General features: G+C 45.5%; 1 protein-coding gene across 7 annotated transcripts in view; it reads left to right on the top strand.

The window, feature by feature from the left end:
* TP63 (tumor protein p63) overlaps positions 1 to 27,234 on the top strand; it is a 100,344-nt gene that overhangs the window by 27,947 nt on the left and 45,163 nt on the right. For all 7 annotated transcript variants that reach the window (XM_064721060.1, XM_064721056.1, XM_064721054.1 and 4 more), the window contains exon 4: positions 23,517 to 23,771. In XM_064721060.1, coding sequence (XP_064577130.1) covers positions 23,517 to 23,771 — 255 coding nt within the window. The remainder of the gene's footprint in view (positions 1 to 23,516; positions 23,772 to 27,234) is intronic.

The following is a 27,234-nucleotide window of genomic DNA, read 5'->3' as shown; positions in this document are numbered from 1 at the left end:
CTCCCTGCTCCCCCACCACGTAGCGTTATCTCTTGACATGATGCCATTAAGTCTCTAATTAGCCCTAGGGGTGTTCTGGGGGAGATAACGAGACTGTAGGAGCTCAAATAAGCAGCGTGCGCAGATGTTTACCCAGGGTCGGAGGGCAGGGCTGTTGTGACAGGGATTGCCTTGGGGAGGGCATGTTCCTTGGGAAGGAGAAGCCAACCTGCACCATGGGCAGAGCTAGGAGCTGGGCTCTCCTCCTGCCTTTTACCCTGCCTTTTTAAAATGTGGGGAAAAAAGTGAAGTTAGGAGTCCTTGGAAGAAGGGATTGATCCTCAGTACTAAACACCTGCAGACAGGGCGTGTTTCTAATGTGAAGGTTTGTGCATTTGAGTGCATTTCAGAGAAATTTTGGGACTTGAGACCTGTCTCTGGGTCAGTGGTGAGGAACCAGGAGGTTTGAATTTATGCTTCAGCTGCACGGAGAGGTTTCTCTGAGAGCTGGGAGTGCCTGGTCCCTCTCTTGTGTGTGGATCAGCTGCAGTTCCATGCAGTGCTGTGATGCACACAAGGCTGTAGCCAGTCAGCATCCAGTATGATGCTGCCTTTTATACCTCATCTCTCTTTTATTTGTTCTGTCTTGCCATAAATGGTTAGATTAAAAACAAAATAGAGGAAAGTACCTATTTCAGGGACCACATTGTTTTTTTGCCCTCTCTTCCTTGTGGTTTGAACAATGAAGATCAGCTCTGCATGACTTTTCAAGAAGGCAGGTTGATTTTTTGCCTTTGTTTTGCAAGTATTTTCTTTTGGCTCTTTATCCTGGCTTCCTGCTATCGCAGAGTACACATCTGTCCCTGTAAGATCTGCACTGGAAAGCCTGTCAAAGTCAATTGGCAGAGGCTTGTTTTTTGAGCATTCAGCAGTTATTCAGAGGTAACAGAAAAAAAAATCCTCCAAAAACTATGTTCTATTTTTTCCCTCCTCCTCCTGTTATCTCAGCCCTAATTTGTAAACATTTCTGAGTTAAGTGAATGTCACAGTCTGTGGTGACGCAGTCGATCCAGATGCTATTTTTGTAAGAGTGGAGAGGTCTGAGCAGATTTTTTTTGTTTGATCTGCAGGAAATTCTGCATGAACTGCCTAACACGCAGGCAGGTGTGCATGCACACACCCCCCTTCTACAAGAAATTACACAATCTCCAATTAACACTGCAGTTGTGCTAATGATATTTTTAATTGTCACACTTTTGCGTGCTTACCTTGGTACTGGAGAGGGTTATTGAGAACTTGCCCATGTACTGGTGAGAGGAGCTGGGATGAGCCATGTAAGAGCACGGGGAAAAGCATTCAAAGACTCTGAATCAGCAGTTTGACTTGGCCAACAGCTCGTTTTGGAAACTTAGGGGTCTTGTTTGTATTTTATTTTGTTCTTCGGCATACCAGCAGGAGCCACAAAGCATTGCCAGAAGCCTTCTAGAATATCTGAGTCAGACCTGGGAGGGTTGCAGTTGAAACTTTCAAATCTAACTAGCAATTATTATTTTTAGTTTCCTACAGTATTGGAGGTAAATTACTTTAGGACTTCCTTTCCTGAGGCTGAGCTACTTTTTTAATGTCAATCCAACTAAGCATCCAGAGCCTAAGTGCCAGGCTCTTCTCTTGGCACTTTGTTTTCTACTTTATTCTTTTCCTGTTTGGGATGGGAGAGACTCTAAAAGTAGAGTTAAACCTTGTTCATCTGCCCTCAGTGTGCAGTCATTCTTACAAATGTGTGAAAGGAGGGCCTTTGCCTGAATCTGTTTGCTTTTTCTGATTAGGCTAATTGGTATGATAAGGCATAATCTCTGTTTACAAAGGTTGTCTTGCCATGACTTCAGACCATTACAGATGATGATTCCCTTGAAGACCTGTCCAGAAGGCTCAGACAAATTATGACTATCACTGTCCCACAGCTGAAAAGTGAATGTGCAGTGTGAGGAGGGTGGGGGTGTCCTTTTCTTTTTATGACTCAGCCATTTAAACATATGATATTTCAGGAAATCAGGTTTTCCTCTGAGAATCCCAAAGAGATACTGCCTGGCTGCCATTAGGTTGTTGTAAGCTCGTCTATATGAAAATTTTGTACCTGCAGAAGGGGAGAATCAAATGAGGGTCTGGGAACTTTTCTTCCTCATGATAAGGCAGAAAGGTTCAAGCTTTACTTTTCTCTGGTGCCAGTGTGAATATCCAGAGGATGGCATCAGCCAGGAGAGCATCTTAGGAGGAGAGTGCATTTAGATCTTAAGCCAGTGAAACAAAGTTTGGGTCTGTGGGGGGATGAGAGGGACACACCTGTGCCTGGGCTGCAGCAGCGTAGGTGGGCACAGTGTCTGGTGCCTGCCCTGTTACCTCCTGCCACCCCTGCTGGCGTGGTGGTGTCCTTTTTTGTGTCCCTTGTGGATGATGGATTTGCAAAAAGCCATTCGTCCAGCATCTGATCCAAGGTGACCGCACAGGGTAATGCATCTGAAACACTGAGCCAGGTCGGGGCTGTGTGTACAGAGGGCAGGGATTTGTGCTGACATGTCAATTTATTCATGCTATATACTCCTCTCCTCGTGTTTGACATGCAGATCTCTTTGGATAAACTTTGACGTATCTCTCTGTATCTGGGTGTTGCTTCACCCACAGCCACCTCCAGCCACCTGTGGGGCAGAAGATGGCAGATACCTCACACAACAATGCTGCATTAATGACCTGGAAAAGGAGGATCTTCTGAGTTTCAGAGCATAGCTATGAAAGAGGCTTTTTTACAATGACCTGCGGAGGTTGGGAGATTTATGTACCTTCTCCTGCTGTCTCCTTCCCCTCCATAGTTTTTTGAACTCATGGGCCAGTATGAAAACCTTGGCAATATTTAGGGATCAAAATGGTCATCTGAGCACAGCATAACTTTTCCTCCCTGTTAGACAGCAGAAGATTCATGGGTGACATCAATGTCCAGCTCTGTGTAAACTTTGCAGTAGTGCTGCAAAGTGCCCGTTTGGCTAACGGTGCTGTGGCTGCTCCCTGCAAACTTTCCCTGGATCTCCAGATTAGTACTGGTGTGGCTTTTTGGCTCGTACCCATCCCTGGTGAGATCAGATAATTGCATTGGGCACAGTCCCTGGTCTAAGGTGGTGCTGGGGAAGATGGAGAGGAGGGCAAGGGGCCCTGGCAGTGGTCTGTTGAGTTGTTCCTGTGCTGTGGGAAGCTGTCCGTGTGCTCGGCAGCTCTTGCTGCAAGCTCAGGAGCGCTGAAGGTGTGTGTGAAGCTCAGGTGGCTCTGACCTGGACTGGGATATTGCTGGTCCTGGTAGGTCAGGAGTGCTCAGTGCTCCTCTCTGCAGCCTGTTCTGGGAAATGCCTCCTTGCACTGTACTTGTTGAGGAGTTGGGAAGCACTGGGAATGCTCCCAACCTTTTACTTGGACCCAGCAGCTCCGGTGAGCTGTGCTTGCAGGGTGACAGCTACATCAGACCCCTGATTCTTGTGGCAAGGGGCTGCTGCAGGGGAAGGGGGGACACCGTAATTCTCTGCTCTGTGTTCTTGTTTCACATCCTGCCTGAAGATGGTTTTGCCCCGTTTTATTAGTGGCAGCCTTAGGAACGTGCTGGCCGCTCCAGCCTGGAATACGCTGGTGAGCTTGCAGTGTCCTTTAATTTGCCGGGAAGGCAGCCCAGGAGCCGCCAGCCCCTGAGCAGCGCAGCGTGCTCCACGTCGCTTCCATGTCCCCCGAGCAGCGCAGCGTGCTCCACATCGCTTCCATCTGCCCCGAGCCCCGTGAGCAGCACAGCGTGCTCCACATCCCTTCTGTCTCCCCCGAGCTCCCTGAGCAGCACAGCCTGCTCCACATCGCTTCCATCTGCCCCGAGCCCCGTGAGCAGCACAGCGTGCTCCACATCCCTTCCATCTCCCCCGAGCCCCCGTCCCTCCCTGCGCGCCCGGAGAAGCCGGGGTTAAATGGTGCCCGGGGCCAGGCGTGGCAGGAGCAGCAGCCGCTCCGGGGCAAAGCGGGGTGGTGCTGGGGCTGCGTGTGGGTGGCAGCTCTGCCCAGGACCCTTGTCCCTCCCTGCAAAGCCCCTGTGGTCGCTCGCTCGCCGCCCGCAGCGAGGCTCGGTGTTCCCGGGCAGCGCTGGCATTTCGGCAGAGCCCTGCGTGAGCGCCGGTGCTCAAATAAAGCTGGGAGCGCTGTCATTAGGCTGGGCCGCGCTCCGCTCGGGATGTTTGGTTTCCTCTCTCCCCCCTCCTCAGCCCTGTGGAAAGGTGTTCTGTTTCGCCTGGCTCGGCGGCGCTCCGGGAGCAGCCGCCTTTGTTCTGCCGTGCATCCCGCTCGCCCGGCGGATCCTCACGGGGCTTGGGGTGCTCCAGCCCAGCGCTGAGCTCCCATCCCCGCTCCGGGGGACACCAGGGCAGGACAGGGGGCTTGTCTGCTTGTCCAGAGTGAAATCATAGTGGGAATCTCTCCTGCAGATCTTGGCTAAGTGCTCTTCCTATCTTTTGAAAAGTTTGCCTTGGGCATCCTGTCCAGGTGGTTTTTACTGAGCAGCAGTACCCGAAAACTTGTCCCATATATTAATTTAACACCGTGAATTCCTTTGGACGGGTCGAGTCTTTTTAAACTTGTTTTTAAATCATGATGCAAGTTCGAAGCAACTGCAGAGGATGGGAAAAAATGTAGCTGAGGTGATGCCCTGCAAACCCAGGACCTGTTGGCTGTGAGTGTGGATGTGAGCACAGAGGTGACGGAGAATGCAGCTGGATTATGGTGCACAGAACCAGTGATTGATTATCAGAAAGGTCCTTGAGGCTTTTGTCCCAAATCTGCACACAGCAGCAGCCCAATGCTCAGCTGCATTACCGTACCACTGGTCTCGAGCATTGCGTCTCAATCCCTTTGTGAATATTTAGGTTCTTGGTAGCAGCAAAGCTAGTGCCTGGAAAAAAACAGCCCTGGAATCTTTGTAGAAAATAAATAGGAGAAGTTTCTTGGAGCAGCACCTTTAGAGCAATTCCACAGCTCTCTTTTAAGTTCCTAAACTTGTAGAAAAATGATAGGGGAAAGTTATTGTTTCCTTTCTTTTCCCTGCCTGTCTTTTCTTTCTTTCTTTTCTCTTTTTTTGGCCATTCCCCCCTCCTTCCCTTCCCTTTGCTTTTTAGAGATTGGTGATAAGGAATTCTAACTACTTAATGAGCTGGGAGAGGCCTCTCTCCATTGGAGTGGAGGACTCCAGGTGGCACTTTGACAGATTGGACAGGTAAGGCAGGAGAGCCCCACCTCCTCCTCCTTGCCTATAGTTAGGTATATAAGGGAAACTTCAATTATGCAGAGAGGCACACTCTGAGTCCTGTTATCTCCACAGTAGCATCCCATATTTTTAGGGTCTTCTAGGGGGTGGGAGGTGTTTGTCAAAATCCTGGAGCCAGAAGAAAGAACAGCAGCGTTGATCAATTTGACTGCTAACATGTTGTACCTGGAAAACAATGCTCAGTCCCAGTATAGCGAGGTAAGGACTCTAGGTTTCAGCTGTGATATCGCTAATGTATTTTCATTTTTAGTGAATACGTGCAGTTTCTTCACCCCTGAAGTTAGGTGTGGAATATACACTTGTTTTTGTGAGACTTCTGGATTTTACAATGGGAATCAGAGTTTGTAGGGCTAAATATCTAAATGAGAGCGAACGTCAAATCTTTACATTTGGGACAGCAAATTTGTTTTGGGAAGCCTGATCAGCCAACATAATTTTCTCTCATTGGAGAAGCAAGGCAAGGCAGTTTTTATGGTGGGCAATGCACACAGATTGCATTCCTGTAGCAGTCTGAATACTAGCTGTGTTGTCTGCATTATAACTCTTTTACGAGTCTTTTATTGCCAAAATTACTGCTTGTGGTTTCAAGTGGATGGTATCTAGGAAATAACTAAAATTGTGTTAAAAATACCTTCTTAGGTTACTTTTTAAAGCAAAAAAAATATGCAAACAAAGGTCCTCTGCTGTAAATGCTGCGTTAGCGTCCGCACCAACACCTCTTTTACTCAGTGCTGTTTATACCTTGCCTCATAACTTGCAGCAGCAAGGTATTTTACACAGGGTGTTTGTAGAGGCATATTATATAAGGATAAATGAGTGTACAATAGATGCATTTTACTTTCTACAGCCCTTTGCACTTCGTGAGTGTGAGCGGGACGCAAACTTCAGGTGCAGCTTTGATTTCATTTTTTAAAGTTATTTATTTAATTGCTTTTAACCAGCTTGGGTCGACGCTTTGTAAGGTGGCAGCGGAGAGGATTGCCACACGCTGTGCAAATCTTGGAGGAAGTTACCGGGGTTGAGGGAGATCTAACGACAATATTGGTTTACATTCCAGCGGAGACAGCAGCTGTGTTGACACTTGCCAGAGTGGCAAAGCAGCCAGAGCTCTGTGTGTGTGTGCGCGCGTGTGTATATTCCTGAAGAAAAGGCTTCAAGTGGAGGGCACAGGGTACGAGCCCCAAAGCAGACAGAACCTCAGCCACTTGGGAGAGAAAACAAAGTAGAAATTGAAAGGCAGAGAGCATAGCTGGGAGATGAGGCAGGTGGTGAGGAGAAGCCTGTTGAAGGTTTACTCAAGGCTTGCACGGCTGGGATGGCGGGTCTGTGACTGGGGAGAGCGAGAGGTAAACTGAAACCAGCGTGCTCTCCCCGTCCCTGTCTGCAGGGAGCCCAAACCCCCGTGCGTGTGCCCGCTTCCTCTGCTGCCTCCATGCAGGGGAACCAAGTGGGTGACTTTTGTTTTTTTTCCTAGGTTAATTATAAACTCTTAAATGTGGAGAGAGCACTTCTTGGAGTGTTTGCTTGGTGTTATTTGTCTGCTGCTATCTGATCAACTTTCGCTGAATAGCAGCAGTGGGGCTGTGGAGTCCCTATGGTTGACTGGCTGGGCTCATCTGTCAGGAGCGATGCGTTCAGGAGCGTTCTCGCTCTGCTTTAATGCCACTCGTCACTGTTGCTGTCAGGGGAGGTTTTTAAAAGGCTTTAGCACTGATTTTTTTATTTTTTTTTCACCTCCCCTTGCTCTCCCTCTTACCTCCTTGGATTTGAACAAGGTGCACTGACTTTGTTCATGCAGTGGAGCATTGTACTCTGGGGAAGGCAAACTCCATTAGCATTGACTTGGCTTCATTTCTGAGGAAGAGCAGCCTTGCTAATGACTTGTTTCAAAAGAGAGGGAGACTTGTTAATGCTCAATTAAAATATATTGGTGATGATGAACCTCACCCATCTTAAGCTTGCAAACAAGGAGCAGACTTTGGCATGAATTCCTTAGAAAAGAAGAAAAAATAAAAAGCTCCCAATGTGCAAACAGAAGCAGAACGTTGTTGTCACTGGTAACTGCAGTTCAGATTTTAGAGCTGTTGCTGGGCTGGTCACAAGGCACATACCAACTCATGAACAACTTAGTATCGGTGACTTTCTGGGTAGAAATGGACCTTATTTTAGGGAAGGAAATAATTTCCCCTATATTAAAGTCAAGTTTCAAGATGAAGAGCAGGGGTTCCTCTCTGATTCCCAGCCCGTTTCTTGGGGTGCTGTGCCCAGCCACCCCAGGATGCTGGCTGCGTGCTGGCAGATGCTGAGCTCTGCTGTCCTCACACACTGGCTCTGTGGTGCCTTTGGCCCTGGGAATGCATTCCCAGCCTGGGAACGGACCCTTGCACAAGCCCCAGTGCAGGCTGTGTGGCCGGGGCGGTGAGTTTGCACCATCGCCCACAGCCGCCCGTGCCTGTGAGCTGCAGGGTGCCCAACGCCATGGGCAGATGGGTTCCTTCCAAATGGGTCAAATCTGCTTGGGAAAAGCTGAGAGAGGGGAGAATGGTGTTAAAGTGAATCACAGCCCTGGGAGGCTGGAGGTGGAACCTGTTTGAACCACTTTTTCAGCTTAATCTATCCCAGTATTTGATCTGGGTCAGTTGTAAGAATAATTAAGCTCTTTGTTGGTAGAGCACTGGACTTGATGACCCTGGAGATGTGTTCTTGTGTGCGTATGAGTAGGTGATGTGAAAAGGAGAGAGACTTTGGGTGGTTATTAATAGGATGATGAGGTACTGATTAATAGGAACCCTTTGAATGTCGTTTGTCGTCCTGCCTGATCTCCACATGTGGAATTGTGTTGTGTACAAACGTTCGTGAGATAGCATGCACAAAATTGGATGTGAAGGAGAGAACCTGCAAGTTTGTCTGGTCTTGTCCAAGTTTCCTGTGTCCTTGTGAGGGGAGATGAGAGCAGTAGAGATTCCCTTTAGGGACTCTTGGGTTCCTCTGCAGTTTGGCTGAGTGATGATGCAGAGTTTGGAGTGCTTGCGAAAATCAAATTAAATCATTGCCAAAAGAATAAACGCATCTTGTTCAAACACTGATAAGAAATATGTGCCATGACTTTTTATTATATCCGTCATCCTTCCCAAAGATCTTCCTGCTCTTTGTGGGAGACAAATTAAAGAATCTCTTTCCGTTAAGATTTTTATCGTTGTTTTGGGAGGGGTGGTAGGGGGGAAGCTAGTTTTATTCTAAAAGAACTTGTGCACTGCTTTATGGGTTTTTGGCAGCATTCCTTCACGCTGAAAATTAAGAAGAGCAATATACATATGACTGCAAATATCTTTGAGGGTTAGGATAGCCTCTTCAGAAGGGTGCATTTTGGTTTTGTTTTTCTTGTCTCTCTTAGCTTTTAAGTAATAATTCACATGTGTGTGTTTGAGCTGCAGTGACCTGGGTGTGAGTCCTTTCTTTGTAGGAGCAATTCAGTAAACCTTAGTTTAAGGTGAAAGACTCTGGGGGTTGAGATATAACTGGTATTTTGAGCATCAGCTTGATTTGTGTGCAGTGAAAGTGTGTCCAGGGTTTATCATGCTCGTTGTCAGCTTGGATTTGGCTGAGAACTACCGGAGGACAAAGCCGTGACTTTCCTTGGCTGATTTTGCAACATGGCACAGTTGTCATTTGACAAAGGCTCTTTCCCTCTTGCTGCCCCTTCTCTGTGACCCTCAGCCAAACTTGAGGTAAAGGAAGCAATCTCTCAGAGATGCTGCCTGGTGCTGCCCAGAAGAGAAGCCCATCTGCTTCCTTCCTGGAGGTATCAGGAAGAAAGGATTGTCTGTGCATTACCCTCTGAACCCCACATGTTGTCTAACCCATGATGAAAACACTTGGATAGATGCTGTATAAAGCCTATTTTTTTTTTTTTTTTTTTTTTTTTTTTTTTTTTCCTCAAGGCAGAAGGCTTTGGCTAAACCAGATTCTCTCTCCTGCTCTTCTATTTGTGATGCTATCTTGGAGTTTTGGTGGCTCTGAGCAGGCAAACAGTTCCCAATCCCCGGGGAGGGAAATCTCTTCCTGAGCTGTGCAGGATTCAGATGTGAGTTCCATGCCTTCCAGTGGATTCTTTATTTAAATGGTATCAACATCCCACATGGGTGGGCACAGTCTATCGTTAGGTGCAAGAAACAGGGACATGCATTGGAGGTTGTGTTTCATGATGGTATCCCTGCAATTCCAGCTACGCTTCTTGTGCATTCATCCTTCAATTTTGCTGTGATTGCACTTAGGGGATTGAAGTTTTTGTGATGTGGCGACGTCTGTGCAGGCTGGAGAGGCATATGTCTTATCCTTGAGCTGCAGAGTCTTCTGCAAGATTGCAGAGGCCCTATATAGCCAGGTTCCCTTTTTCAAAGAGGTTTTCAAACTGCATTCCAGTTGCAAAGGTTTAATCTGAAGAGGAAAAGCCGAAGGTTGGAAATGAGCTGATATTTTGTTTGGAGAGACTAAGTGGGTGCTACTGCCCTGTTTGGGTTTGCCAGGGAAGAGGGTTAAGTAGACTGGAGAGATGGGTAGTGGGAAGCTGAGACCTGCCTCTTGCCATGTGCCCACCTCCCTCCTGGCTGAAACAAGGAGATCATCCTGCAGGAAAAACACAGGGAAGGGCAGGAGCTGAGTATGCTTCCAGTAAAGATCCACCCCTCACTGCAGCAGGTTTGTCATGCCATGGATCGCCTTTTGTTCTCTCCTAGGGTACCAAAAATTTCCTGGTAGTACAGGTAATGTGACCACCATGCTGAGCAGCAAGTTGGGGATTTGGCCTGGAGAAATCCTCACCTTGTTTAGGTGGAGGGATGAGACCTCAGCAGATTGTAACCTGCATGCGGATGGAAAAAATAAAATGTGTGCTTTATCACACAGGCATGAAACCTGCTGACATTTGACCATCTGCACTGCTTTAACTGTGCAGTACTTGTGCAGAAATCAGGGCAGTCTGGCTGTGTGTGAAGCATTGGTACCGCTCAGTTACGTACGTGCTCTGGGGTTTGTGCAGTCATGTAATTACATTTGACATCAGATTGGAAATGGCAGCTCCGTTTTACAATTTTCCATGGTCAAAAGAAAGATTAGTAAGCACTATGAAATCAGGGACAGATGATCTTCTCAGTTTCTTGTTTCACTTGGCAAAAAAAAAAAAAAAACCCAACTAAATATTTTCTAGTAGGAAAATACAGTTTTTCAGTGTGAGAGATGAAAAAGAGCTGCCATTGCAGCGTGGTCAGGATGTTTTACATTCTTGAAGTGGTTGCAACAGGTGACCCATTTTCTTTGCTGTAAGTTGACATTGGTTGAGAAGGGATGAAATTATCCATATATATATATATGGGGGGGGGGGGTATGTGTATATCTCCATAGTCTGGTAATGTTTTTTCCTTGGGGACTAGAATTGCTGTTTTGACTAGTTATTTTTATTGGTCTGACTTGAATCTTCGATGGTGTCACCAACACCCAATTTCTGATTTTCTTCTTCCAGCGTGAGCCCAGATATGCTATTGCCTACCTCCCTCAGGAGCTATTTTTCTTTCTTTTTACCTGCTTTGTTTTAAATAATGATCTAATGGCTTTAAGTTCAGTGAAATAGTCTTTTTTTCTCCTTGGGCATAGAGAAACACCAGAAAGGAACTTTTCCTACCTTGTGTTTCGGCCCATCTGGTGGCAACCTTTTTGTTTGCATTTGTCAAGTTATGCCTTGTGGAAAGCATAAACTCTGTGGAAGGGTTTATTTCCAGTTGCAGCTCTGTTTACTGTGAGACAGAAGCTTCAGTAGATCTATGAAGAAGACATAGCATTTGCAACAGTAAAGTTGTGGATGTGGGATGTGAGAGGGTGTAAACCATTTGCTTTGCACTTTTTCCTCTGGAAGGCATTAGTTATAACTAGTGGAGAAACTACTTATTTCATTATCGTGGAGGGCTGAATAAAAGCGGGTGTTGCCTGGCTCAAGGCAAATTTTAAATTCTATTTACAAAATGTTCCCACTGGAAAAAAAAAAAACTGGAAACGCTTCAGAAAGGAGCTCTTGCACCGATGGATTTGTGCTAGACATTGTTAAACCCTGTTATTTTTCTGGCACTGCCTCCAACGCCTCTTGAGAATGTGCAGAGTAGGCAATAAAATGAATGCAACTCTTTTAAAGCTAGGTTGCATAAATCATGAGAAAGGAGAGGAGCTTCTTGTACTCCAACAGCAGCACTCACTCCATCCTCTCCAGCACAGAAGTGAGCTCAAAGCTCTTTGTGCCACTTGGCCTGGATTAGTATTAAGTCACTTTTGGTATCAAGTAGAATTAAGAGGAAAATAATTACTCTCCAAGGGTGTTAAGGTTTGACTTTTTTTCCCCTTGCACGTGCTTTCTGGATTCTGTCTCAGTGCCATGATCCTTGCAGTCCCCTGTCAGCTCCCCAAGGCAGTGATCTTTAGTGTGACATGCGAGCTCAGCCATGGTCAGGCATGTGGGTGGGTCTCTCCAATGAATAAACTTGCTGTTCTTAAAAATCTCCCTGTTTTATTTTGTCTTCTTCAGTTACAGTACTAAATTATTTCTGAGAAATCTTCCAGTTTTCAGTCTCCCAGAGCTGCCCATCAGAACTTTGCTGTGCTGGGTGAAGAGGCTGTAATTGTCAAATGGGTTAAAGAGCTGTAGGAGCAGACCATGGCATAAAGCTTTTTGTATAGCAGCCCAGAACATACAAGGCTTTGCAAGTGATGATTTGGCTGAGGGCTACTGACAAGAAAGTGCAGAGAAACAGGGGTGGACCTATTTCATATAAGCACTCTGGGTCCTGGGTGAGAATCTTGGCTCTCTTCTAAAGGAGAGCCTATGAGAGCCTCTCCAGCATTAGCTTAGCTGCTGGGGCAAGGAGCAAAGAGCAGGATGGCATTTAAGGGGATTGGGGTTTTACTTCTGTAAGGCTGCTAATATAAAGAGTAAGCCCAGTAAGAAACAACTGTTCAGGAAACCTCAGATAAGACACAGAAAAGGTTTAGGTCCTTGGCATTGGCAAATGCCTCTGTGGAAACTTGAATTTAAATTTGGTGATTTTATTTGAAATTACTGGCCATTGTTATCAGCTTGATGTACAAGCAAGCAACAAAAACCATGGAAGATGTCCAAGGCAGCTTTTTTGGTGGTTGCATGTTTGCCTTTTTAATTTTTTAAAATTTTTTTTGGTGCCTGTTGTGGGTTTTTTTTTAATTTGTACTAGAATTGAGTCACCTGGGAATTGATCCAAGAGTGCTCAATGATCTCTTGTATTTTTGCAAATCCCTTGCCACTGCTGTTTCACCAGGGGTCTTAGTGGAACAGCTAAAGGAGCAGTGTTTCAATCAGGACGTGTGTGTTCTATCTTGAGTGGATGGCTTGAGGTGTGATGTATTTCTGGGCTTGTGCTCAGTCGTCCGCTCATTCTGGAAGTGGACCCCAGTGGCAAGGCTGAGCACGCTTGAAAATTAATGCATTGATTGGAGCCCAGCAGCCTCTTGGGATCAATTCCAGAGTTTGGATCCGGATTAAACTTCCCCCCAAGGACTTTGGGAAGTGGTATACAAGGGGACCTGGTGAAATTTGAGACGAGTCCAACTTCCTCAAGATGGCAAGAAGATGAATGTTTTAACCAAGGGCAAGAAAGTGGGAGGAGACGCCCAGTTTAGGGAGGGAAGGGGAAATATTTTATGGTGGGGTAGTATCTGGGAATGAAAGGGATGGATTGTGTCTCAGCAGATATGAATCTTTCAGTTTTAATCCACATCTAGGAAGTAAATACACAGAATCTTGCCAGCTTCGGGGAGAGGGGAGGAGGTGCTGGGCTCCTGGGCTGTGCTGCTGAGGCAGAAATGCCTGTGCTGCAGAGCCCTGGTCCAGCTGTGTCAGGGGATGATGCACAGGGCTGCAGCGCGGCGCCTCGGGAGCCAAGGGGAACAGAACAATAGGAATAGGATGATGCCAGCAGAAGTGTTGAGTCAGCAACTGGATCTCTGCTGATGGGAAATGACTGAAAAGTGTATTTAATCATTTAACTTGTTTAAGCTTTTTTAGGTAATGTCATGGGGTCTTCGGGAATCACAAAAGTATTTTTTGGAGAGCGATGACACAAAAAAAAATTTCTAAGTGCTCTGTAAAACTTGGATTCTGCAGATTTAAGTTATGTCTCTGAGATTCTCAGTAGCCTCTGCAGGCCTTTACTGTGATTTCTCACTGCTGCAGTTCTGTTCTGCATTTCATCCATAGTCAAAGGACTGGCTTCTCAGGAGTGCTGGTGGTGATTGCCTAGAACTGAATAGATGAGTAAATCTCCCTCCACCTTCTTTCAGCAGCAGGAAAGTATGCAAGAAGTTCTTTTAAAGGAAACCATAATGTACCCTGGCTAGGTGTCACCAGGACTTCAGAAACAGGAAACTGCTGCTTGATACTGAAGTGGCAAAGTTGTTGAGATGAGCCTTGATCAGTCCACTGTGTTTTGTGTCTGAAAGGAATTGTGAATGTTCAAGTGGGGGGATAGGGAGTTTAATGTGGTGTCTGATGGAAATTAGTAGGTATATTATTACTCAAAAATCTGGAACAGCTTTCTGTATGCACAGGGAAAGGTCTGTGCATCTGAATACCTCAAATGGAAATCTCTGAAGCTGTGCCTTGCAGAAATGACCACGGCACCGTGTGTTCTGGTGCTTGCTGCAGTCAGTAGTATTGGACAGGGAGGGAAGTGCTGAAAACTGAGTTTAGTTTTGCTGTTAGACATTGGAAGCCCCAGACCAGAGAGCCCATTGGAAATCCTGCATGTGCAGCATATGTGGCAAAGTGATTTCAATAGTTGGGGAAAATATTCTTGATGTTTATAAAGCTGATGGAGCGAAGCCACTGTGCAAGAGGCAGTGCCTTTGCATGGGTGTTGTGTCTGTGTGCACTCACACCCCCCTCTCTCAAAGACAGCTTTTGTGTTTCGTGTATGCACAGCCTGGCATCTTTGGAAAACACCACATAAAGTTCCTGCTCACCTCTGAGTAAGCTGCAGTAGAGATGTGAAGCTGTTTCTGATACAGGTCTCCTGGCTGTGTGTATCCTGCTGTACTGAACCCCAACAGATCCTTGGGCTCAGGCAATGCCAGCGTGGTGCAGCCCAGGAGCTGCGTTCTTACAAAAACTAGTGTTGGAAGGCAAAGACCTGCCTCCTTTTGTTCTCTGCAGTTGGGATTGAATCCAAATTTGGCATCCAGTCCTCTTGACTCCCCCCTCAACCTTGAAGGATTTTCAGTCTGCTGTTTCGTGTCCAGGCTTTCGGGAACACCATCCAGGAGTTTTCTTGCTTGATTTGGACAGAAGCAATGGCCAAATACATTAGAAAATCCAGTAGATCTTCCTTTTACCTATAAGGACTCTGATGCTGCTGTGTAACCCTTTTCCTCTGCTTGCTCTAACTTGTTTTGATCTGCCCTTTGCCCTCCTATAACTCTTCTTATGAATTCTTATATTCCATAGTTGCACCATGCTTCAAAGAGTGGGCGTGGGGGGTTTATGTGTGTGGCTTTTTTTTTCTCTTTTCTTTTTCTCTTTTTTTTTTTTTTCTGTGTGTTTAACTGCTTGACTTATTTAACTTGCAGATTATCTGAATTTCTTGTTCTGACTAAAATGCTACCTAGCTGGAGTATTTTACTTTCATGTCTAAAAGATGATGCATTTGGATTTTATTGAGCATAGTGATGAATTTGGGAGCTAACTTCAATTCCTTGTTCTATTCTGACCCTGGTTATTCACTGTCCTTGTGCCCTTTGGCCATACTTTGTTGGTTACTGTGCCTGCAGCCTTTCACTGTGGATGACACACAGATATCCTGTCCAGCCTAAGCTGCCCTCTCAACACAATAAAATGCTGCATGTCTGAGATGACTGATAACATCAATGGTTACTGTCCAGTAAAGAGCTTTAGAAACAAGGCAGCTTTAATCAACTACTGGAGTTTTCCTCTCCAGCCCCTGCTTCTCCTCCCCACCTCCCCATTTGTATTTTAATTGGTCCCTCTTAATGTTTAAAGTTCTATTTTTATTTTTTTATCCAACTTTTCAGCATTGCTGTACGAACTCAGCACATAGGATTTCTGGGCAGCTGTCTGAGCTAGGATCTCACAGTTGTTCTCAGCCACTGAAATCAGGCAAAAAAAGCCTTGCCAAGATCTTGACATTTTTTTCTGATACAGGTCTTTGTCTTGAGTTATGTTTACATCTCCTGGGAGAATGAGGGTGTGCTTTTCCTATTTGTCTGTGCTTTATGGCTCTTCAGATCTTTGTTGTGTTGTCCAGCTGGTAATGGGAGAACGTAGGAAACTCTTGGCTTCTCTTTCAGTTTTAGGAAGCTGAGTGTTTGGGTTATTAATCAATTTCTTTTAAGATCATGGACTTGTAATGTCTTGTGATTTCATGCATTTCATAGAGATGATATTGTATGATTTACTTTTTTTTTTACTGCCTTCTCTTTTTTGTTGGTATATTTTCAAATTACATGTCAAATAAATTGCTGAGCACAAGCTCAGGGTCAAGAAATTACTGTGTGCAGCGGGGGTGGGTCTTGGACTTTCCTGTTTTAAACTGTCTGAATTTTCAAAATAACTGAGCATAGCTGAGATACTCTAATGAAAGTGGTTTATGTTTATGAAAGGGATTTTTTGTTTTATAAAAGCTTTATAGTCTAAAAACCCTAAACTGTTCTGACTTTCAGAAACACTGTTGCTTTCTACGCAAGTAGAACTTTTTTCAAGAGCCCGATTTTGAAGTTTTTTTAAGAGCCTAAAATGCTGCTCTAGGGAAATCAGGGGTTTTATTTTTACATGCACTGGAAAATATTTAGATGCACTTACACAGTGTAGTGTGACCAGCCTTAATATTTCTGTGGAGTGGGATGCACTGTCACTCTGATAATCCTTGAATTAGACAAGGTCTCTTAAGTGAACCTGTGGCAGGTGATAGGAGTCAGGAATTACAGGCATTCCTGCTTTGGGCTGTACTTGTTTTAAAAGACACCCTGTTCCTGGCTGAAAAACAAAATTAATTAACCAAGGGGCAAAACTCAAAGTTTAGCTAAAACCAAAAACTATTACAGCTGGGGGGAACAGGACGACTCCAAAGCTTACAGCCCTTGGGGGTGGACAGGAACTTGCCCTCACGTTGCTTTCTGTTCATTTGTCTCATTCTCTGCGCCCACAAATACTTGCATATGTGGACTCCAACTTGAACATGAAGTTCTGCTGTGTTTGACAGTCCTGTGGCTCAGTGAAATGTGACCTGCAGCCATACAGGGTATAGCTCTTGAAATTGTGCTGCTTCTGTGAACCGGAGGGGTGTAGATGTGGCACTGTGTGCCTGCTGGAATAGCTCATCCCAGTGAAAATGGCACAGACTTTTCTGCCTCCTCCAGTGTACAAGCCAGATTGTTTTTCAAGTGTGATTCTGTGTGTATTTGCTGTGCACTGATTTCTCCTGTTCAGCTTCTGTGGTGTATTGTTCACCAAATGGGCCATAGGGCTATTGGGGATGGCTGGGACAGAAGGAATGCTCTGGTAAAGTGGGCAGAGCAGTCAAGTTTTTAAGCTTGAAACATAGTGGTGGGATTTGAGTTAGTCATTTAATGGTGGGTTTTTCGAGGGGAAGAGAGTCGTTCTGGGGGCTGGGTTTGGTTTGTTTTTTTCTCCTCCCCAGCTGGTTGAAATGGAGTGTCTTCCTTAGGCTTTCCTATGTGTTTAGGTGGTGTTGGAAGCTGTCCAGGCAACTGCTACGTTTATCTAACTACTTAATATGAAATACCTGTGCAGAAGGATTGTATGTGTCACTCATGGGGTTTTGGTTTTTGTTCTTCTTGGAAAAAAAATTTTTTTCTTTATTAGTCTTGAATTTAGTTTCTTAAAATTATGGTGGCTGTATATATTGCACAGCCCTGCAGATCTCAAATAGATTACCTTCTTAATAGTACAGGAGGAAATATGCAGAAATATTTGTGCTCCCTGCTTGCAGGTGGGATTGAGCTGAGGAGAGGCTGTTAGGTTGTGCTGCAGCAGGTCTGCTATCCAGAGTGATTGACTCCAGGGCTTCTTTTAATTCAATGCCCTCCATTGCACTGGGAACTTGTTATACCACTGGGATGGGAAATAGCCTCCTCTCTTCCTGGAAAAAGCAATGACCCAAGAGTGGGATTACTCAAATCAGATAGGTTTCCGGGCACTATACTAGAACAAATCAATCTTGATAACTGTTGGTATCTTTGGTTCAACCGAAGTTACTTGTCCCCTTGCTTTTTACATTGACTGTATGGTGCACATTATAATTTTATCTGAGGGTTTCTAAGTGCTTGGTGTACTCACTCCACAGTAGCTTTGTGGAAAAGCCTCTGCAAAATAGACCCACAGGATTTATTTCCATTTTAGAACTGGAGCTGGAGGGAGTGTGGCTAAGCTAGTGTTGAAATGAGCTGTGCATTTCTTCCCCTCATTGCTTGAAGGGGACCAGAGCAGTGTCCAAACTGAGTTTGAAATTTTTCAGTCTTTGTCTCCCTCTTTTTTAATTTTTTTGTTTGGTTGAGGGGTTTTTTTATGTGAGAAAAAAGACTGGAGAGGCAAAGCAAATCACAGCTTTAATTGCGATGAGTGAGCTGTCTCTGCTTCAGCCCTGATCTTAGCTGAGGGCCATGGGTGGAGCCCTTTATTTCTTGGCACTGCTCTGCCATGGCACAAGCAGAGTGCTGACATTGGGTATTGTATCAGCTGCCATCAGAGCAGCTGGCAGTCAGCAATATCTTAGTTAATAATTGTGATAGAAGCCCTTCTGTTGAGCTTAAGGGACTTATTTCCACCTACTAAAATCCTTTGCTAGGAAGGCTTGAAAACTTAGGTGGATTTGAATATTTCTGGATATATTTGAGGTGCCTGTCATCTGATTTAGATAGGAAGCATTTATCCTGCTGCTTTTAAAGTAGCTGTTGTCCAACAGGAATCTGAATGTTTCCCTGGACCAGCACTGCAGTATTGCTGTAAGTTGCTTGCCAGTCCTACAAGAGTTGGCCCTAGTGCATCATTGTGGTGTGGTTAAGGACAAAGCACAGGATGTCCTAAGTGCTGTGCAAATCTTCTCGTTGGTAATAACTAAGGAAGTTTATTTGTTTCATCACCTCCTTTCTTTGGAGAATAAGCACCAGGTGTTTTCCAAGGCTTTTAGGTAGTTGGACACTGTTCTTGAGCTGTGTAGATAGACCCAGTGGTGAGAATTAAAATGCAGTCAGTAGGTGTGTATGGTAATGCTTGATCTTTTGGTATTGGGGAGAAGGGTTTTGATAGGGGTGGAGGCATCTAGGTGTTCTACACCTGAAGATGGTAACTTCTTGTCTATTTTCTCAAGTGGAGAAACCCTCAAAACTCTCTGAAATGCTGCTAAGTGGGTAGTTAATGGCTGGAGCTGTGTATTTTAGGGGATTTTTTGGCGTGGAAGTCCCCTTCAGAGCTTTTCATGACTTGCACTAGTTACTTCCTTTCCAACGGAGGGTCTTTTTGCAGATCTTTCTCACAACCTTATTAATTTACACAATGGGCTTTAGGCTGGAGAGCCAGGGCTGAGTTCTTGCTTGCAGGGCAGGGTGAAAGAAGGGTTTGGGTGGGCTGGGGCATCTTCCCCTGCTCGGGCTGTGCCGTGCCGGAGCATTTGCATTGCCCTCTGCTGGCAAGCGCCCCGGAGCGGCTGGTTCTGCTGTCCCCTGCTGTTCCCCCGCGCTCCCTGGGGACATCCACCCTCCCGGCAGCACAACCGAGCTTAAACCATCGCCAGTTTCCAGTCTGGTTTTAATTCAGCAGCCCCTCCTGCAGAACCCGCAAGCATGAGTTAGCATGAGAACCCGAAAGTGAAGCTGATGGGATGTAGGAAGCGAAACTGATAGTTCAAGATGCGTTCTGAGATGATGTTCCGAAATACATGGTCTGAGATTTAATTGTAGCTCTCTAATTATTTTCTATTAGACTTGCCTGAAGGTTTTTATAATGGTTCAGTGATATTAGTAGTTTCAGAAACTTGGTGGAGGGAACAAAATAGCAAACAAAGGCACTGAATATTAGATAATCCATTCTTTCAGCTTTATATGCAATTCATTTCTTTCCACCAAATAGTTTTCTCTTTATATCAGGAATTGGTGGTCAGGCTACATTTCAGTCATTTAAAATGACTGAAAAATATGAGCGTGTGTTAAATTCTGTGCTCCCAACTTGCCAAGAATTAATTTCTGGATGAAATGCTGTTGTGTTCCTTTCTGTGACTGGTGAAAGGAAGCGGTGTGTGTGCAAACACACGCCCTGCAGCCCCCTCCGGAGTGGCAATACCTTGCAGACAGTCTGCAGCCTCTCTTTGTTCTCTCACTCCAGGGGCCAGGGGGGTGAATTCCTGCGTGTGCCTTCCCCGGGCCTGCTGCCCCTCTAATTGTCCTGTTGTCAGAAGGCGTGTGCCTCCCCAAGCCTTATCAGATTCCTCCAAAACCTTGCAGGCAGTTCAGGTGTTGACCCCTTGAGCGCAAACAACTCCGCGCCTGCCTTGGGGCAGAGCTGGGAGACCGGGCTTAGTGCCGGGCTGTGCAAACCTGCTGGCTTTGTCACAGGGATGGAGCACCTGCCTGGGGAGGGGACACAGGGGCCAGGGAAGGTGAAAGGCTGGCGGGACTCGGCGCAGCAGAAGGGGAGTCCAACAGCTGCTTGTGTCAGCATGAGGATAAGTGCAAGGAGATTAATAGTTATTTAAAGAGCAAATGGGGACACTGTATTCGGCTGTGGCATGTGAGTGTATAAATGCACTGGAATGGCTGCTTCGCCGATAACATTTAGACAGATGGTCCCTGGACTGAAAGGAATGAAAAGGATCTTGGAATATCTGAAGGATATCTTACGTTTTAATGGGGCACTTATTTTATTATTTTTATTTAATTGGATCCCAGGCAGCACCTTCAGCATCTCCAGGCTGTGCAGTCTTGTTAACACTGACCGCTTGTTTGGCCATCTTTCCCCATTAGCTTAAGTGGCCTGGGATTAGAGAAATAGTTTTTAAGTGAAAGCTGAACCACTATTGTTCTGCTGTCTGTGTGTCTGAGCTGGTGTAGGAGACTGTTTTCATCACAGCTGTCTTCTCATCATTTGCTGGTTAGGGAGTGTGTCTGATTATAATCTCCATGAGGAATGAAACAATTGAATGATACTTGTATATTTTTGAGAAGTCTTCAGGTTTCACTAGGATATTCTGGGGCAGGAAGGTTGTTTTTTGATTAAATGCAAAATCATTGATAAGGTAAAAGACTCTTCCTGATACAGCACATGAGAATTCTGGCTCTTTCCATATGGAATTAGCCTCGAGGGAAGATGTGTACCAAAAGTCCGTTAAATAGGTCTTGGTTGAGTGAATAGCCTGCAGGAGATGAGACATAACTGTCATCTGTGTTGCCAAAGCTGCAATCTCCTTTTGGAGAAGAAGAACCAGTCTGGATTGCTCTCTCCCCCATCAACTGTTTAGCTCTGAATCCAATTAAGTACCAGCTCTCCCATCTAACAGGGGTGCTGGGCACTAATAACACTGCTCCAGAGGGGGAAACTGAGGCAAGAAGGGCAAATGACTAACCTGAGTCACTGGTTCACCCAGGATTAGGACTCAATATGTAATTGCTTTTATTACTGTGCTGCCTGCAGGCCTGAGACAAAGGAGGCCCATTAAGTGCAGGGCTTTTTACAGGGTGAGGAGCAATCCCTGCCCTGCAGACCTTGCTGCCTGCAGTAGGGTGAGGGTGGAGGGGGAGGAGAGGTGCCTTGCCCAAGGACATAGCAAGTTACCGACAGAGTGAGGGAGGGAACCCGCTCACCAGCTCTCCCTTCTCTCTGCAGCCTATCCCAGCTTCCAAAATGAAGTTTTCTGTGCTGTTCCCTCCAACCAGACCTTCACAGCACAGCTCCTGTGAGCTGATCCATCTCTGGAAGGTCCCATGTGCCTTACTGAAGACCCCAGAGCACCAGCCTTATCTTGAGTGTTTAATAAAATCCCCATAAAATATTAGCTTGTTCTAATGAAACAAAAACCTAAGGAAGAGCTGCATTGGGTGGTTTAAATTTCTCTACTTCCATTCTGGAAGTACAGCTGAGAGTGTGAAGTCTTTGTTCGCGTGGAAGACACTTCATCCTTGCAAAGGGACCATCCTGTTTTCCTCTGTGAAAGGCTGAAGTGACTGGTAAAGCTGGATGTTAAAGGGCTTATCTAAAGTTCCCAAGAGAGCTCAGCAGATAGGTTGTGCCCTTCCCTTTCAGGTCTTTGGAGGAGTGTTGTGCTACTCAAAGCTTCAGTAGGGCTACTGAGTTTCCCAGTATTGAGAAAGCTTTTTGTTATGGATCTTGTGGTTGGTGCTCTGACTCAGGGAGCCTTGCTTTGTGGCTGATAAGAAGAGGAATAACTGTTGGAAAGGTGAGGGAAGTTGTGAGCAGAGGAGCTGAAATACTGACAGATAGCTGAGCTTGATCACTCTGGGTGGGACTGGAGCTATAGGGTGTTGAGGGACATGAGCTGCTTGTAGCCTTGGATGAGAGAAAAAGCCAGAGTTCCTTCTGCTGTGTCAGCAGCTAACAGCAGAACCAGGTGCCTTTATTGCTGCATGTTCTTGGCTGATCCCAGAGCTGCTGGGAGTGAGCACCATAAACCTTTGTGATGCTGCTTGCCCTGAGATGGGCACAGTTAGTGCCCTTGGGACACCCACTGGGTTCACAGCCTCATCCCTGTGTATCTGACTGAATCCCACTTGCCTGCTGTCACTAAGGCGAGTCCTTCAGAGGATTAAAACTGTGTGGCAGTTGTGTAACTTTCTCCAGAATACTTTCCCAGCTTCCAGGAATTGGTAGTTCAGAATTTTTAAATCAGATACACTTGTTTTGATGGATTTTTCTCAAGCAGAAGTTGTCTCCTGCCTTTTTGAACTTAGGTTTTTAGTATTGTGACATTTTTGTGGCAAAAAAAATCCATGTTTATTTGTGGATTTTGTGAAGCGTAAGTCCTTTATGAAGAATAACTGTGTGTTTAAGCCAAAATTCTGCTCAAGATGTTTGCTTATTCCACAGCTCCTCTTTTAAGATAACATGAAAATTAATTTTGTATTTGCTGTTTTTCCATGTTGTCTAGGAATTTGTCACCTTCTATCATGCCGAGTTCCACCTTTCTTCTTGTAACTTTTTAGGCTGGATAAAAGACTATCTACTGTCACGTTACAGGATGGCATTAAAAGAATTTTCTTATTCTTCTCACCTTCCTCTAAACTGTGTTCCCCTCTCTTTGATATGGGGGACCATGGCTACCCATTGAATTTAGGGTGTTAGATGGATTTTTTTCTTTTAACCTCTCCTTAATCTAACCTTTGCCCTTTCTGTACTCTATTCTTAGAGGTTTGCAGTTTTGATGTCTTCTGGTTGTTTCATATATTGTTTGTACTTGAAAGCTTTTAAAGTGCTAAGTAGCACTTAACTACTACTTAACTGTACAACTGATACTTCTTAAGAGAAGAAGCCTTCTATGCTGTTTCCATTCTACTTGATGAGAACTTTAATTCTCCACCACCCTCTGTGACTGGTCACTGGGAGTTGAGTGCAAGGTGCAGATAGTGGCACCTAAACTGTTTTTCCAGTGAGTCACATTTCAGCACAGTTACCACCTGAGTTAGAGGTCCTGATGTCATCCTGTATAGTGGGGTCAGATCCATAGCCTTTGTGTAGGGCATCAGGCTGTTGAAGGTGGTGTAGCCTTGTACAATTTGCACTGTATAGGGGACCTGCTGACTTTTGTCAGGTTTCAGCAGTACCTTTGAAAAGATCTGATTGTGTTGCTAGACGTAGCAACCCTGCCTTTTTGTGATGGCTTTCTGCCTTGCAAATCACCTCCTGGTTATGCACAGGCTATTTTCCCAGCTCTGCTGTTGATCCAGTGTGTGACTGAGGAGCTGTGCTCCTTTCTGTTTCAGTCACCAATGTCAAGTGGGGGATATTCTTTGCAAATCTCCCTCCTGGTGTGACACAAGCTGTGGTGCTGAGATGATGCTGTGCATCCTCCATGGTGGAGGCTGTGCCATGTCTGGCCAGCCCGTGCTGATGCAACTCCTCTAACATTTCTGTGCATCTTTCTGCCTGCAGCCACAGTACACGAACCTGGGGCTCCTGAACAGCATGGACCAGCAGATCCAGAATGGCTCTTCCTCCACCAGCCCGTACAACACGGAGCACGCGCAGAACAGCGTCACGGCCCCTTCGCCCTACGCCCAGCCCAGCTCCACTTTTGACGCCCTCTCTCCCTCGCCAGCCATCCCTTCCAACACAGACTACCCAGGACCTCACAGCTTCGATGTATCATTTCAACAGTCCAGCACAGCAAAGTCAGCCACATGGACGGTAAGGACACAGCATCCCTTTGCTGCCTTTGGTCCCCCTGCCCGTAGTGACTTTATCGTGTAATACATACCCAGGCTTGTGCAAGAACAAAGTGACCCGAGTGCTCTGCAGGGCGTGATGTGTCACACAGAAGGGAGGCATTTATCTTGGTTGCTCTGAGAGGGTGTGGTGGGAATTTAACCCTCAGTAATACCACTAAATCCCAGGAGACTAAAATGCCTTGCAGAAAACCAGTCACGTAGAGATCACGCATGATGAACGAGTGGCTCCCTTTTTGGGCCTAGCAGGAGCACTGGAGTAAAACCTGAGGTGGGCATTAGCATTGCCTCAGTGCTTCCCTTGGCTTTCTCCAGCATCCGTGGGTTTGTGTGAGGTTTGGCACGCAGGGCTGTGCCAGCAGGGTGGAGGTGGTGCTCCTTGCTCAGCCTCAGGACTGTGAGGCTGTCATTTTCTGTGTCCTTCTCCTCTTGCAGCTGGTATGGGAACCCCAGTGTGTCCCCAGCTTGGGTCAGCCCTGTGTGTTGTTTGTGGTTTTGTTGAAGGGAGTGGGATTGTCTTGTTGGTTTGGTGTTTTGGGTTTTTTATTTAACGCTTTGCTCTCAGAACACTTCTTTTCTTAACAAAAAAAAGGCAGAAGCTTGAAGCCTGAAGCCCAGCTCTTGATCCTTGGTGGCGCTGGCTTGATTGTTCAATCTCTAGAGACTTCATAGCTCAGAACACAGCACTGCTGGAGCTGAGAGTCCAGCTGTTGTGGCTTAGGGGCTCTAGAGCGGAGATGTTTACAATGGAGAATATTGCTATCTTAAAGATGTTCAATATTTGCCTTCCTCCCCTGTTGGCACTTGGAGAAGGTGCAGTGAATAATGTCCTGCCCCACGCTATCCAAATAAAAGGAAGGATTTAATTTTATTTTTTTTAAGCAAAAAAAGAGACTTTTTACCAAAAGCTAAGAGCATTAAAATAGTGTGGGTTTTTTATTTTTCTTTTTAATCTGAGGAACTGCTTTGATCTGAGATACAATCTAGCTGCAAATGCAACTAAAAAAACCCTCCCAGCTACTGCTGCCAGCAAAGCAGCAGAGCCCTTGTGCTCTCATGTGGAAAAAGATGTCATATAACCACAGATCACTATAAGGTTATGTCCCTTACATTTTAAAAGCCTTTTCTAGTAAAATTTGTCTATAACTGACATTAATGATGTTGTTCAGAAAATCGTGTTAAGTGAGGTTAAAATGTGATAGGTCCAGTCACAAACAGATTTTCATTTGTTTATTCATAAAAGGGTGAGGTATTTCTAAGTAAGGTTGAAATTGCATTTTTTTTACTCATCAGCCTGGGTAGTGATGCTGTGCTGTACTTCGCACTTTTTTTTATGTCCTTGTTTCTCCTATTACACTACACAACAATATTTATTTTCCATCCCTTTAGGTAAGGAAACTCCTGGTCAGTTCTACTTTGCATTTCTCAGGGCAAGAAAATGCTGGCTTGGATTTTTGCTAGCTGTTCTGGAGAGGGTCCTTTGAAGGAGATATGAAAAGATGCTCTCTTTTGATACGTATGGTACAAAGAATTATCTAATGCAGCTGCAAGGAGCCAGAGTGTTTGATGCTGTGCTTTCAACTACGAAAAGCAGTCTTTTGAAATGAGGTTTGAACGTATGTAGTAGGTTGCTCCAGCAGAGATGAAGGCAAGAGAGCTACTAGCAAGCTTAAATGAGATGTTTCACCTCAGTGATAGTGGCGTTTTGGGGTGGAAGTGAGGGCTGAATTTCAATGTGGATCTAGGCAGTGGTCAAAGCTCAGATTACCTGCTGACTTTGAAAAAGAAATTAAATTACTGTTTGGTGACTGCTGTCATCAGATGTGTGCAACCTGGGAAAAGGCTCATTTAGCCTTCCTTACTTTTTCATTGCCCTGATGTGGACCAGCAGATGAAGGGGTATTCCCCATGCATGTTGCAAGTCTGTTCAGGTCCAAGTCCATGTATTTTACTAAAGGAATGGGCTCTTAAACAGCTATCTGATTAGGGAGGAGGGAGTGTGTCCAGGTGTCCCTGCACTGAGCCAAGTGACCCAGATTTAGCTGCTCGTGCAGGAGCTGGCAGTGAGCTGTACGTTCACAGTGGATTATGACAGTCCTGTGGTGCTGGCTGGGGACCTTCAATCAATACACCTTGTGAAGTGGAGCATCTATCCATCTTCAGAGCTCTGCCCTTCTGCTAATTAATCCACCAACTCATTTCACATGAGCTCTTGAGCAGTCGGTAATCTGCGTTCGACAGCTTTATCAGTGGGGTGGGTGGGGAAGGACGTGAAGGCTCTGCTTCCCACTGTCGTCCTGAGAAGTGTGGAAACACGCATGAAATGTTGATGAAAGCAGGAGTGATTGCCCCATCCTCTCAGCAAGAGCAAGTTCTTGGAGTTGCTCCCCCCCCTCCATGTGACTTCATACACTTTGATTAATGCCTGTCGTCTTTTTTTAATGATGGATTAGGAACTTACCCAACTGGAAGAGTTTCTTCCACTGCAGTGACCTATTAAAAGTGTAATTACTTGATGGCCTCACCCTTATTAAGAGTCCAAAACTTGAAAGCCTTGTTTCTTAGTTTGTTTGGTTTAGTTTTTCTATTTTTTTCCCCATTTTCCCTCTTGCAGTTCCCCAGATAACAATATTGAGTAAGGAAGTCCATTGTGTTCCACTTTCCCCTTTTGTGGAGGGAGTCTGTCTGACCCACCTTGTCCTTCTGGGAAGGGGTTGGTGGTGCCTGGCAGAGGATCAGCTGTCCTGGCTGACAATGTGCTGCAGCAGAGCTCCTCTGATCTTCTGGGCTGAGTCATGTCAGATTAGGTCATGGGAGTGAAGGCAGTGAGCTGGGTAAGGGGAATGGATTATTTCTCCAAAAAGCAAGAGCTGCTTTCATGACATGATTGCAGACCTGTGAAGGTGCTTCAGGTTTCTAGGCCACTTTGTGCATTTAGAACCCAAGGTTACTTCTGTGGGAGGTGGGGGAAAGTAGAGAGTGTACTTGGTGGTTATTTAAATGCTATGTTTCTGGAAACAGACCTGGAATCATTTTTTTCTTAAAACTTTTTGGTATTGTTTTTTCTTCTCCAGATTCTGCCGAGGTGTAGGTTTAATGTCCTAGGACAGTGGACACCCTTTGCAAAATCAGCAGTATTTGTGTACTATAGGCTGGGAGGGAGATGAGTGTGACAGCTTCTCTGCTCAGGGGTGTGATGGGCTCCTAATTAAAGTGGGGGGGGGGGGGGGGAAAGAAAAAAAAAAATGCCAAAAATTACAAAGAGAAACACTAGCTGATGCTAGGTGACAGGGTGATTCCATATGTATGAGCAGTTCACTTTGAAAATATTGCAGATTTTCTCTCTGAAGTCTTTCATGACCGTCAGTAGGAATTCCAGTAAAACATGCTGTCTAATCAGGTTCGGTCTCATTTGTATGCAATGT

This window comes from Zonotrichia leucophrys, chromosome 9 (genome assembly GCF_028769735.1).
Source record: "Zonotrichia leucophrys gambelii isolate GWCS_2022_RI chromosome 9, RI_Zleu_2.0, whole genome shotgun sequence".
In the NCBI taxonomy this organism is placed as follows: domain Eukaryota; kingdom Metazoa; phylum Chordata; class Aves; order Passeriformes; family Passerellidae; genus Zonotrichia; species Zonotrichia leucophrys.
This window is presented reverse-complemented; position numbering and strand designations above follow the sequence as displayed.